Raw genomic sequence first — 14,810 nt, 5'->3', positions numbered from 1 at the left:
CAAATCTGACCATCCTCATGCGAGGAGCATGAATGAGGGGCCCCCATAATATGTAAAATATTATTTGGAAATTATTTTTTCCTACTCACTATAATACTGTGCTGTTATATAAATTATTATTCATCAAATTATTTATTTAATTAAATACTTACTCTGTTTGTTTTACTCTATTTGTTTCAATCATTTTTATTATGTATGTTTTAATATAATTTATCAATTGTTTTTATGTTAATGTCATTTATTTATTTATTTTATTCAAACTTTTCGTTATTTATTTTACTCGATTTAGTTATTTATTTTTATCTTATTTTTTATCGCTTAATTGTCTTACTTTTTTTTTTTTTACACTATTTTTCTCTAAACATTTACACGGACCCCCAGTACTCCCTTGTGCCCCCTGGGGGTCCACGGACCCCAGTTTGAAAACCCCTGTTCTAAAGGACCAATGTTTTAAAGGAAAAGGAAAAAATAAGACAGACAGAGAGACTGCAGTAGTTTTGCAGTAGCTAGGGGCGGTGCTTGTCAACATGAAGTTACGATTGGATAACTTGAGTGCAACGTCACGGCAATGTTCACCAATCAAAAATAAATAATCACTGCAGAAGGAGAAGCGCACAAGTTTTCCGCCTACTTGCCAGGAACCAGGAAATAATCATGGTATTTTGATACATAGGTCCACTCTCACTTGATTTTAGTCGTTGTGACATATTTACTTTCTGTTACTTTCGTGGTCGACGGAGTTTGTTGCAGCTATGGCATCGTTATTCAAGAAAAAGACCGTAGATGGTAAGTTTCTTGTTGCTGCTCTGATGGCTTGTTTGTTTGTTTGTTAAAACCGCCCAGCAACACTCTCACGTCAATCATCGACTGGTTTCTTTAATACTCTTAATTTGTTGAATACATTAAATCTCATCTGGGCTCTTTTTGGGCCTGTCCACTGTGCTATCTAACACAGAAGCGTCTATATATTCTGAAACTGTGTTTGGGACAGCTGCCACCGAAAACATTTTGAGTTTTCTTGATCTGACTTAAGTCTAAGAACTGATACGTAAAAGTATCGAGTTAAAGATGGTCTATAAAACAAATCTAATAGTTTATAAAACCACTGGGCCACTACTGTAAAGCTAAGTGGTCTAAAATGGCTTGTTATTGAAGTAGTAACCATACATTCATTTCTTATCTGACTCAGACATTTCAGCATTTATAATTTACATGGTGATCGATAACTATATCTCCTCTCATAATCCAGATGTTATTAAAGAACAGAACAAAGAACTGCGGGGAACGCAGAGACAGATTACGAGAGACCGGACAGGACTGGAAAAACAGGAAAAACAGCTGGTGAGATTCCCCACCCATCAGTGTGACGTGAATATGATGCCAAATGTTCCCCTTTCTCACCATTGAGGTGTGTGAGATCACGAGGTTATGTCATTAATGGTGCAGAGAGAGCCTTAGTGTGGCAGTGGATTATGACTGACAGCTCATAATTGTGTTTGGAGTTGAGATAAGGCCTATTTATGCCATTGTGACGTTGTATCTTTCAGAAGTTGCTGGTGGAAACTGATACTTTTCTTATAACCGCCACCCTTCATACCATTCATACACTCATACCAGTGCAAACATAACTATGATCGTACACTGTAAATAATATCCTGTTAAATTTACATTTAAACCGGCAGCTGTGGTTGCCATAAACAGTATATAAAATACTGTGACAGTGTTTCAGGTATTATGGAATGACATTGGTTAGAACTTACAACCATATATTTCATTAAGTGATTTAATTTTAAAGTATTAATTAATCTAATTGAACTACCAAAAACAGCTTTTTATATTTAAATGATAAACTTCATATACTGTAAATACAGGTTTAAATGTAAGGCCCTATGATGACTGAAGTTCATTGTAAGTGGCCATGTCCTTAAAACATAACCAATACTTGTATATAAACACTAAAACAATGCAATAAACATGAACTAAATAATAAAATATATAACAAATAAATAGTAAATATAACAAAATGACTAAATAACAAAATGTAACAAAAATCACCCTAAAGCACATTGCTAATGATAAAAATATGAATAAACAAAGTTGTTTATTTAAAATAATATATAATCAGATGTGAATAAATAAATGTGACCGTATTTTACAGTAAAATTAAATATAATGTGATGTTAAACCATTTGCAGTTTTCACTGTATATGATAACATGCGTACATTTAAGCAACCAGCAGGATTTTACTGCAGCATTTTTATTTTTTGGCAAAAATATATTTTTTTTCTTTGGCTTCTTGCACAAATGTACAACAAAAATGACATATAATTACTTAAATTCACATCGAAACCATGCCACATACTGCATTTCACATACACATTTTATTTTAATATGCTCTGTTCTCACCTGTGAAGCATTTTGAGCTGCATTTTACCTATTAAAAGTATTATACAAATAAAAAATCTTCATTCTTATTCTACTACTGCTACTACTCTCACCACTAAGCCTAATTCTGGATAACTGTGTGATGCAATTATAATGCCAGTAGGTCCATCCCTAACTGTTTCCTAATGTTTGCTTTCTTTATCACAGGAGATGGAAATCAAGAAAATGGCAAAGACAGGAAACAGAGAGGCCTGTAAAGTTTTAGCCAAGCAGCTTGTTCAAGTGAGGAAACAGAAAACGCGCTCATATGCCGTCAGTTCTAAGGTCACCTCCATGTCCACACAAACCAAGCTAATGAACTCCCAGATGAAGATGGCTGGTGCCATGGCCACAACCACCAAAGTAAGATCCTTCTTTCTTTTTGAACTAATTTTTCTAAAAGTCTGTCCTGAGCCTCATGAATTTTAGCTCCGTTCATTTTCCTGACAGTGATTTAAAACTAAACTCTTAAGTTAGGTTGAATATTATGTGGAACTGCTGTGATTTCACATTTAAGTAAATAGGGCTGTTTATTTTGTAGTCCTAAAAACCAAGGAGTATTAGCATTTTCGAGTCATGGTTTCCCACTGGAATTTCTAATGGGTATTTTGAGTTATGGTTTTGGATTTATGAGTAAAATAAGGACTGTGGTAAACATTACCAGAAGCAACTTTACTTTTTTGTTTGTGAAATTCTCTTTAATGTGAAAGGATCTTAAAGTAATCTTAACCTTATTTTACTCATAAATGGAAAACCACTTTTCAAAAACCCCATTATAAATTCCCAAGGGAAGTCATGGCTCAAAAATGCTAGTTTGTTTCTAGCTAGGGCAGCAAATTGACATTGTGCACAACTTAACAGCTCTATTAATTATGTATGTTACGAGCCATGTGGTTTTGGTTTCATTAGTATTTGTACTGATTTGAGCACATACAGTATGTTGGTCTATAAATGCATAGCTTGCACAGTGTACTAGCACTTCAATACACAGCCATTATTCTTTGCATAAGTAGTCATAAGTGCAAAAATTTCAAATGGACATGAATCAAAGAGTGACTCATTTGTTTGTGCATCTGCCTTTCGCAAAACAACTTGCAGACAATGCAAGCTGTCAACAAAAAGATGGATCCGAAGAAGACAATGCAGACCCTGCAGAACTTCCAGAAAGAGACTGCAAAGATGGACATGACAGAAGAGATGAGTAAGATTTATTTATTTATTTATTTATTGTTTTTTTTCGTGGGTGTTTTTGTTAGTGGGTTTTATAAAATAATGTCGTAAGAAGGAAGGAAGAGTTTTGGACAAGAGTTTTTTTTTTCTTACACCAGAGTGACTCCTATGATGAATAACTTGATGTTTCCAAAAGAAATGAGTGGGGGAAAAAAAGATAAAAAAAAAAACGTTTAAAACTTCATTCTCAAAAAAGCTTTTATGAAGAGATGAGTAAGATTTATTTATTTATTTATTGTTTTTTTTCGTGGGTGTTTTTGTTAGTGTGTTTTATAAAATAATGTCGTAAGAAGGAAGGAAGAGTTTTGGACAAGAGTTTTTTTTTTCTTACACCAGAGTGACTCCTATGATGAATAACTTGATGTTTCCAAAAGAAATGAGTGGGGGAAAAAAAGAGTAAATGACTGCACACTTATATCATTGCTCCAAAATAATTTGTACACACTACCGTTCGAAAGTTTAGGGTCATTATGATTTAAAGAAATTAATACTTATATTCAGGAAGGATGTATTAAAATGATAAAACGTGACCGTAAATACTTCAAAAGTTTGGGATTGTTTAACCCTTAACTGTCACCATATACGGGATGCCTACGTTTACTTCACTATAGTACTATTAATTAAATCCTAATACTGTATAATCATGACAAACAATATATAATTGGAAAGGTCTAAGACTCCTAAATAGATATTTTACCATTTTATTTTATTACAAATTACGTAGGAACAGTAATAGATTAATTTATGACAAGAATGCACCAAGAGTCTATGACAAATCTACATCATAACAGGAGTTCTGACCTTTGTCACAAAAAGTCTTATTTCGTTGCCTTTTTCCCTATCTCATGTTTTAGTAATCATAAGTTATATACCATTTGAAAGCTTAAAATCTCAAAATGTATCTTGTGAAAACCATTTTGAAATCGGACATTGCGTTACCATGGAAATGGTATTTCAAAATCTTTTAGGGTCTCCTCCCCCTTAGCGGGGGATGTCATATTACAAAATGTATTACAGTCTTTTAGAATCAAAACTTTTTATAATATTGACATAATACATATCGTCTTAAGATTCCATATATTGGTGGTTATTTTGGGGCAGACGTAATATTGAGAGAAATTGATAGATTTGTGACAGAAATGCATTAAAAAAAATCAATGGAGTTTGGGTGGCACCCGGTGGCTGTATTTGGTATAACGCCTAAACAAAATTGCATATGAACCAAATTTTTTTTATATCAACTTCAAATTTGGAACACAACTTATGTAGACATATGGCTTTAATTTTATAGCAATTTTTAAATATTTATTTTATATAAAATAATGGAAAAATAGTACAATACATTTTCTTTACAGTAAATTTAAACTTCTATAACTTTTTAATACTTTCATTTTATTAAATGATTTCACTTCTGTAATAATCTGCTAATTGTCTTCTTTAAAAAGAGACCAACCTTAGGTCTGTATTCAAAAGCATTCATGAATTATAATAATTCATTTTGAAATCGGACATTGCGTTACCATAGAAATGGTATTTCAAAATATTTTAGCGGTCTCCTCCCCCTTAGCGGGAGGAGTCATATTACAAAATGTATTATGGTCTTTTAGAATCAAAACTGTTTATAATCTTGACAAAATACATATCGTTGGAAAGGTCTGAGTCTCAAGATTCCATATTTTGTGATAGACGTAATATTGAGAGAGAAATTGATAGATTTGTGACAGAAATGCATTAAAAAAAATCAATGGAGTTTGGGTGGCACCCGGTGGCTGTATTTGGTATAACGCCTAAACAAAATTGCATATGAACCAAATTTTTTTTATATCAACTTCAAATTTGGAACACAACTTATGTAGACATATGGCTTTAATTTTATAGCAATTTTTAAATATTTATTTTATATAAAATAATGGAAAAATAGTACAATACATTTTCTTTACAGTAAATTTAAATGATTCCACTTCTGTAGTAATCTGCTAATTGTCTTCTTTAAAACGAGACCAACCTTAGGTCTGTATTCAAAAGCATTCATGAATTATAATAATTTAAGTTTGGATAGTGCACTTTCTCGTGAATTTTCAAAAATGGGGATGACCGTTAAGGGGTTAAATAGATAAAGTGAAAGTGAAGTGATGTGTGGCCAAGTATGGTGACCTATACTCAGAATTTGTGCTCTGCATTTAACCCATCCAAGTGCACATACACAGTAGTGAACACACACCCGGAGCAGGATTATGTGGCAATGAAGCCTTTACTAATGACTGCTGAAAATGCAGCTTTACCACCACAGGAATAAATTATATTTCTAGGAATAAATTACATTTTAAAATACTTTCAGGTCCACCTTTCTTACATTGTGTTCTGCACCTGTAGCCATCTTGAGTTAGATGTGTATACTGTTTTGTAATTTCCCATTGTTTTTGAACAAAACACAGCATAATTTGATTGTAATAGATGTTTTTAGACCTTTTTTCCTGTGTATTTGTCTGTTTACAGTGAATGACACACTGGATGAGATCTTTGAGGCATTTTATTTTAATATGCTCTGTTCTCACCTGTGAAGCATTTTGAGCTGCATTTTACCTATTAAAAGTATTATACAAATAAAAAATCTTCATTCTTATTCTACTACTGCTACTACTCTCACCACTAAGCCTAATTCTGGATAACTGTGTGATGCAATTATAATGCCAGTAGGTCCATCCCTAACTGTTTCCTAATGTTTGCTTTCTTTATCACAGGAGATGGAAATCAAGAAAATGGCAAAGACAGGAAACAGAGAGGCCTGTAAAGTTTTAGCCAAGCAGCTTGTTCAAGTGAGGAAACAGAAAACGCGCTCATATGCCGTCAGTTCTAAGGTCACCTCCATGTCCACACAAACCAAGCTAATGAACTCCCAGATGAAGATGGCTGGTGCCATGGCCACAACCACCAAAGTAAGATCTTTCTTTCTTTTTGAACTCATTTTTCTAAAAGTCTGTCCTGAGCCTCATGAATTTTAGCTCCGTTCATTTTCCTGACAGTGATTTAAAACTAAACTCTTAAGTTAGGTTGAATATTATGTGGAACTGCTGTGATTTCACATTTAAGTAAATAGGGCTGTTTATTTTGTAGTCCTAAAAACCAAGGAGTATTAGCATTTTCGAGTCATGGTTTCCCACTGGAATTTCTAATGGGTATTTTGAGTTATGGTTTTGGATTTATGAGTAAAATAAGGACTGTGGTAAACATTACCAGAAGCAACTTTACTTTTTTGTTTGTGAAATTCTCTTTAATGTGAAAGGATCTTAAAGTAATCTTAACCTTATTTTACTCATAAATGGAAAACCACTTTTCAAAAACCCCATTATAAATTCCCAAGGGAAGTCATGGCTCAAAAATGCTAGTTTGTTTCTAGCTAGGGCAGCAAATTGACATTGTGCACAACTTAACAGCTCTATTAATCATGTATGTTATGACCTGTGTGGTTTTGGTTTTATTCGAATTTGTACTAATTTGAGCGTATATGTTGGTCTATAAATGCATATCTGGCACAGTATAGTGGCATGTCGATACACAACCATTATTTTTGCATAAGTAGCCTAAAGTGCAAAATTCTAAAATGGGCATGAATCAAACAGTGGCTCGTTTGTTTGTGTCTCTGCCTTTCTTAAAACAACTTACAGACAATGCAAGCTGTCAACAAAAAGATGGATCCGAAGAAGACAATGCAGACCCTGCAGAACTTCCAGAAAGAGACTGCAAAGATGGACATGACAGAAGAGATGAGTAAGATTTATTTATTTATTTATTTATTGTTTTTTTTCGTGGGTGTTTTTGTTAGTGGGTTTTATAAAATAATGTCGTAAGAAGGAAGGAAGAGTTTTGGACAAGAGTTTTTTTTTTTCTTACACCAGAGTGACTCCTATGATGAATAACTTGATGTTTCCAAAAGAAATGAGTGGGGGAAAAAAAGAGTAAATGACTGCACACTTATATCATTGCTCCAAAATAATTTGTACACACTACCGTTCGAAAGTTTAGGGTCATTATGATTTAAAGAAATTAATACTTATATTCAGGAAGGATGTATTAAAATGATAAAACGTGACCGTAAATACTTCAAAAGTTTGGGATTGTTTAACCCTTAACTGTCACCATATACGGGATGCCTACGTTTACTTCACTATAGTACTATTAATTAAATCCTAATACTGTATAATCATGACAAACAATATATAATTGGAAAGGTCTAAGACTCCTAAATAGATATTTTACCATTTTATTTTATTACAAATTACGTAGGAACAGTAATAGATTAATTTATGACAAGAATGCACCAAGAGTCTATGACAAATCTACATCATAACAGGAGTTCTGACCTTTGTCACAAAAAGTCTTATTTCGTTGCCTTTTTCCCTATCTCATGTTTTAGTAATCATAAGTTATATACCATTTGAAAGCTTAAAATCTCAAAATGTATCTTGTGAAAACCATTTTGAAATCGGACATTGCGTTACCATGGAAATGGTATTTCAAAATCTTTTAGGGTCTCCTCCCCCTTAGCGGGGGATGTCATATTACAAAATGTATTACAGTCTTTTAGAATCAAAACTTTTTATAATATTGACATAATACATATCGTCTTAAGATTCCATATATTGGTGGTTATTTTGGGGCAGACGTAATATTGAGAGAAATTGATAGATTTGTGACAGAAATGCATTAAAAAAAATCAATGGAGTTTGGGTGGCACCCGGTGGCTGTATTTGGTATAACGCCTAAACAAAATTGCATATGAACCAAATTTTTTTTATATCAACTTCAAATTTGGAACACAACTTATGTAGACATATGGCTTTAATTTTATAGCAATTTTTAAATATTTATTTTATATAAAATAATGGAAAAATAGTACAATACATTTTCTTTACAGTAAATTTAAATGATTCCACTTCTGTAGTAATCTGCTAATTGTCTTCTTTAAAACGAGACCAACCTTAGGTCTGTATTCAAAAGCATTCATGAATTATAATAATTTAAGTTTGGATAGTGCACTTTCTCGTGAATTTTCAAAAATGGGGATGACCGTTAAGGGGTTAAATAGATAAAGTGAAAGTGAAGTGATGTGTGGCCAAGTATGGTGACCTATACTCAGAATTTGTGCTCTGCATTTAACCCATCCAAGTGCACATACACAGTAGTGAACACACACCCGGAGCAGGATTATGTGGCAATGAAGCCTTTACTAATGACTGCTGAAAATGCAGCTTTACCACCACAGGAATAAATTATATTTCTAGGAATAAATTACATTTTAAAATACTTTCAGGTCCACCTTTCTTACATTGTGTTCTGCACCTGTAGCCATCTTGAGTTAGATGTGTATACTGTTTTGTAATTTCCCATTGTTTTTGAACAAAACACAGCATAATTTGATTGTAATAGATGTTTTTAGACCTTTTTTCCTGTGTATTTGTCTGTTTACAGTGAATGACACACTGGATGAGATCTTTGAGGATTCTGGTGATGAGGAAGAATCTCAGGACATTGTGAATCAGGTGTTGGATGAAATTGGAATTGAGATCTCAGGAAAGGTAAGATCTCATCAATCAAATTATGTTGAGGCGCCAGATTCAATAAACAGACTTATTACTGTAGTGCATTAGTGTTGAAATCCATTTGTGTCCATTAAGGCTGCACAGTATATTGAATAAAAAAAAAGAACAATATGCATTGCAATATGATTTCAGTGCGTTATTCCATATACTTTAATTCAGAGAAAATATGCGTAAATTATTATATGTATCCCTTCAGAAATCATTCTAATATGCTGATTTGCTGATTATCAATATTTAAAACAGTTGAGATCCAAAGATCAGCATTTATCTGAAATAAAAAGCTTTTGTAACATTATACATTTATAAATATTAATACTATTTATTTACCAAGGATGCTTAAAATTGATCAAAAGTGATGATAAAGGCATTTATAATGTTACAAAAGATTTCTATTTCAGATAAATAGTGTTCATATCGATATCGGAATTATATCGTATCGACCGAAATTAAGAAATATATCGTGATATCAATTTTGGCCATATCGTCCAGCCCTAATGTATCATATGCGACAACTAAGCAGCAGTGATGCCAGTGCGAAGCAGAGAACCTACAGCTGAACTTGTTTTTGCATTCAAACAAGGCCAAAACGAGGAAGCACCTTGGTTGTGTGGAAGTATTTTGGCTTTAAATGTGATGACCATGCCTAATCAGAAGTGGTTACAAAACCGGTAAACCACAGTGTCTATTCAGAGAAATACGCCAAACCTCTTCAATTGGTCTGAGCACGAAAACTGTAAAAAAAAAAAAAAAAATGTCTGCAAGCATAGTTTGCTCTAACCCTCCTCCCAAATAGCACCAAAGCAGCAATCCAGTTATTCAAGTTTTGATCTAATTAAGCTTACACTTTTTTTTCAGAAGGCCTGCTTTTGCAGATTGATGTGTAACTATATTTAAAGAAGCAATATGAGAAAAGATCATGTTGAAAATGGATTTAGATTTTGCATTTGATTTTCAGTAATCCTGGAGAATGCCACTTCAGTACAAGATTTGCTGTTGCTCTGAGATGTGTTTTCTTTAACTGGAAAGAACCAGAGATATCAGTCTTAAAAAAAATTTTTTTTTTTTAAACTTTAATATAATTCTAATAGATTTGACCCACTAATCTTATATCGCATCATATATCGCCATCAAATTATCCAACAAGCTTTTTATTTATCGTGCAGCAGTTCGTGTAACTATAAATTCCCTATCCAGCAGTGTCAGATAAACGTACCACATCACAGTGGATTTCATTAAATGATATTACCATACAAGTGTTGTTCATGTAAATGTTAAAGTCAGTTTTTACATTTTGCGTGGTGTGTATGTGCATAAATTTGTTCTTGCCTCTTAATTTGCATAAAACCTGCCCCATCTCCATATAAAGGTGTTCTGCACAACCTTCATTCTGAACAACGTCATCTGTACAGCTATTCATCACTCTTTGCAAATGTGTCCTTATGTTCTGCACTCTAACCTGAGAGCACACACAGCAGAATCTTTATATAAAACACATTTGCTCATCCGCACAGCATGGAACTTTTTTCCAGTTTTGAATGGGTTAAATACAGAAAGTTAACATTTTAGCATTGACTTGGAACAAAGTACTGGTACTTTTTAGACAACACTAAATAAATGTGTGAACACTGATTAATCATAACTTCTGTATGAAAACGTTCACATGTTTTTTTTACATTTTTTATTTTAGAGAATGAGATCCATAGAGAATTAAAATGTTCTAGACCCTACCGCCTATGCAGTGAAGTGTCATGACTATTGAGTCTTGGATTGTGGAAGCACTATCCATCACATTGTATTTTTATCCATAATGGATTTTTCGTTTCCCCTGCAGATGGCTCATGCCCCTTCAACTGGCCGAAAGCAACCAAGCGCCGCTACATCCAAAGCAGATGGGATATCAGATGAGGAGATTGAGAGACAGCTCAAAGCTCTAGGAGTGGACTAGTGCTCGTGCACACATGCACTCAAACACCTGATTATTGCCTGGCAACAGCACACAATCCACAGATTCACAAACACGCATTAGAATACATTCATAACAAATACAAATGCATAGACAGATGCTGATAAATGGACAGTCCAAAAGCTTGTCCAAAAACTCACAGTCACGGACCTGCCTTCTCTGGGATAACGTGCCACAGATGGCAAATGCAATTTTTGTTTATTTTTGCTATTCATTTATGACAATGAGAGATGACTATTGAGGTTGTTTAGGACCCTTTCAGGTGAATCTCAGTTTCATCTGGCTTTAGAAGGACAAAAATAACAAGAACAAGTTTGAATACATGTGTTGTAAATGAATACATACAATGCCTTCGAGACTAAGGCGGATGTGTTCCCTTGAAATCCACAACTTCTGTCTCTTTGACTTGATTTAAGGTTTAGATATTAGTAAAATTACTGATGCACATGTGCCATCTCCCACCATCAGGATTGTATGTGTTTGAGTGCGTTCGGTTCGGTCCACCACTGCAGTAAGAAATGAGCCACTTCAGCCGTACACTGACTGAGACGAACACCGAAATTACGCCCCTGGTCGTCTCCCACCGTCAGGATTGTGTGTGTGTGTTTGAGTGAGTTCGATCCACCACTGCAGTGAGAAATGAGCCACTTCAGCCGCACACTGACTGAGACGAACACCTGATCCAACGGACACATCTTCAGAATGAACATCAACCATTGGCAAGGTACGAGGGGTCCAATAAAAATCATCTTATTTGAGCTTTTCACTGTAAAATTTTATTTTAATGTCTTTTTAATTTTGTCTGTCATGACGCTTGTTAATTTTCTCAGTGTTTGACTTGAAAGGAGTGAAATAATTTCCTTAAGAAATGAATTCCTTGTGAAGCCGAAACTCAGGAACTCACACAAAACAGATGCCATACAATAAAACTGATCTGGAGAAGGGATCTCCAAAGAGGACAAACAACACCTCTCCCCTTGCTCATTTACGACCCCCTTCCTCCCTCTCCCCTCCTCTGACTCTACCCTCTTCTTCCCCAAAAGCAAGAATATCCATATGCCACATGTTATATCTTGTGAATATGTTGTTTCCCTTTCATGTTTGATATCGTTTTAAAGGTCTCAGTGCGATTGGTAAAATGGTCTCAATTTCACAGTAGTCACTTGTATTATGAGAAATATTGAAAACTTTTGTAGAATTGTGTTCTGCTGAGGATGGGGTGTGTTCCTCTTTAGGGGTCTTTGGGAATGTTTATCTATCTCCAGCCAGGTGTGACCCTGGATCACAGAACCTAACAAACCAAAAGGTATTTTATGTTTTTACAACTGATTTGAAGATTTCTTTATTTTTCTTATTTGGGTATATAGGGGAAGTGACAAAACGCTACTTTGGGATTCTGTAGTCAGAAAAGCCCCCATGCAGTGTGTGAGAGTCTCTGGAGCTCTGCACCAGGACTCTCGCTGCTGTGTCTCTCTGCTGTCAGGTATGATACAAAAATGTAATTTTGTTAAACACATTGTGCCCATAGAGCACACTTTATAGTTGTTTGTGCTACTACATGTGCACATAGGTGTTTTAGAGTATAAACTTAACTAGCCTGAGTGCTTTGCTATGCATTTTAGACTGTCTTGTTAAATTAGCATAACCGTTACATGCCTCTAAAACACCCGAGTGCTTTGCTATGCATTTTAGACAGAGTGTCTCGTTAAATTAGGATAACAGTTACATGTGTGACTGTTAAATTTGTTTGTCTCCTGCGTGGAACACTTGGCTATTTTCCATATAGCTACAGTATCTATGTACAGGAGCGGGGTTGCCACGTGGCTACAATGTGATTCACAATTGCATTATCTTTTCTAAATTGGTTTCTAATGGTTTCATTATGTAATTGGCATGGTACAATTTTACCTGACAAACAATAGTTTATTCGATTTGGATCTCTTCTGAAATAATTTTTCTAGTAGATTGTGTAGTCTTAACATTTCCACAAATCTGCGTCCAGGCCAGATCATACTTAAGTACCAATGAGCGAAGCAGGTGGCTCTCCATTAGGGATCTTCTGATTTCTGTCTGTCACTGGCTTAAGTTACAATTTTCGGGATTATAAAAACTATTTGCTAGCAGGGTTCGGCTCCTAAAAGGTATAAATCACCCTGTATCCTCCGAGTAAGTTACAGAACTGGCGAGTTTGTGTCCGTGCGTTCAGTTGAGTGAATTTCTAAGCAATGTCAGGTCCTTAATGAACGAATAATTGAAAGTATGGGATTTCTAGAATACTCAAATATCTTAATATACAATCAACATTTGGGATTAAATTTAGGCAATGTTTCTCATTAAAAACTGATCACTTGAAATGTGAGTCAGATTGAACACGGAGCTAGACTAAAATTGAAACCAAGTCTTGATAAATTCTAAAGTGCAAGTAAAAGACCGAATATGCATTAAACCTTCGACCAGGCCACTGGATTCTGCTGTTCTGGGCTGGCAGGTGGATTCTTACGGACTGAACGAACCAATCACAGCTGCAGTGCTATTTTAGCATCAATATAGTATTTTGATTCAGTATTTTCATTTCATTAAAACAGAGCCATGAAACTGGAAACTGTATTTGCTAGAGATATTGGTTTATGCAAAAGACAAGTTTGCACAAGTAGGCTATAAAGAAAAGAAATTTGACCTGCAAGACATATGGAAAGCAAGAGCACTCACAGCCCAAGTTAAAAGCCATTGTATTAAAAGTAGTCATTAACCATGTAAGAACCTCATGAACCATGCAAATTTGAGATGTCCAGCTTCAAACACATGTCAAATTTTCAACAAGAGGCAAGCAATGACTGATTTTAAAAAAAAAGTTTTATTTCATTCATGCATTTTATAGCTAGAAATTAAGCACAATCATGGACAAGGAGGCATGTATGTGGTCTCAAACACATCACCTGAAAGTGAAAGGAACAGGAAGTCAGCTTGACATGCATGAGCAACAGGAAATTCAGCCAAAAGCATGAGTTACCGAACATACTTGGCTGATAGTAGTCATAAACTTCAACGACCGCTGGCTTGAGATTCTGCACTGCAAGAACCTGTTTCAGTTGTAGCCTGTAGGTCATGGGGACGCCCTTGGGAACCTGCGAGACAGAAGGGATGAAGAGAAGTACATATGCAGCACACATGAAGGGGGCATATAGAAAACATATCCAGTGCGCATCTCACCTCTTTCAGATACACAAGCACATGGTCATCCAGTGCACATCTCACCTCTTTCAGATACACAAGCACATGGTCATCTCCAGTATCAACCCGCTGCACTAATGGAGCAAATGAATCTGGTGGAGATCCAAGCTGAGGGGAAAATGTCCATTAACATGTGAAGCAGCTTCAAGCATCTTAGGACTTTACACACAATTCATCATAAAACATACGAACCAGTGACGTATCTGCTGTGAAACCCGACAAGAGTTTCATGCTCACGATAACCATGTTGGTAGTTGATTTTTCACCATTGTACCTAAATGAAGGGGAGTTAAAAAATAAAAAAAATTAAAAAGCCAAACACTTCCGATTTAACAATTAGGTGCATCTACCAAAAAAAAAA

The 14,810-nt window shown here is 34.8% G+C and overlaps 2 protein-coding genes across 2 annotated transcripts in view; one reads left to right on the top strand and one right to left on the bottom strand.

Moving 5' to 3' along the window:
- Positions 1-578: 578 nt before the first annotated feature.
- LOC107714304 (charged multivesicular body protein 2b) lies at positions 579-11,601 on the top strand. The gene is made up of 6 exons (XM_016520116.1): positions 579-786; positions 1,250-1,341; positions 2,594-2,788; positions 3,524-3,626; positions 9,125-9,231; positions 11,087-11,601. Exons 1-6 carry the CDS (start codon positions 753-755, stop codon positions 11,198-11,200), a joined length of 645 nt encoding a protein of 214 aa, XP_016375602.1. The 5' UTR covers positions 579-752; the 3' UTR covers positions 11,201-11,601.
- Positions 11,602-14,092: 2,491 nt separating this feature from the next.
- Positions 14,093-14,810, bottom strand: part of LOC107714298 (alpha-2-macroglobulin-like protein 1) — a 3,776-nt gene continuing 3,058 nt past the window's right edge. The window contains exons 9-12 of the mRNA XM_016520110.1: positions 14,642-14,742; positions 14,474-14,557; positions 14,238-14,343; positions 14,093-14,154 (exon numbers count right to left, since the gene is read on the bottom strand). Coding sequence (XP_016375596.1) covers positions 14,114-14,154; positions 14,238-14,343; positions 14,474-14,557; positions 14,642-14,742 — 332 coding nt within the window. The 3' untranslated portion in view covers positions 14,093-14,113. The remainder of the gene's footprint in view (positions 14,155-14,237; positions 14,344-14,473; positions 14,558-14,641; positions 14,743-14,810) is intronic.

Source organism: Sinocyclocheilus rhinocerous, unplaced genomic scaffold (genome assembly GCF_001515625.1).
Source record: "Sinocyclocheilus rhinocerous isolate Xijiao unplaced genomic scaffold, SAMN03320098_v1.1 scaffold1983, whole genome shotgun sequence".
Taxonomy (NCBI): Eukaryota; Metazoa; Chordata; class Actinopteri; order Cypriniformes; family Cyprinidae; genus Sinocyclocheilus; species Sinocyclocheilus rhinocerous.
Note: the sequence above shows the minus strand (reverse complement) of the source record. Positions and strands in the feature narration are given on the sequence as shown.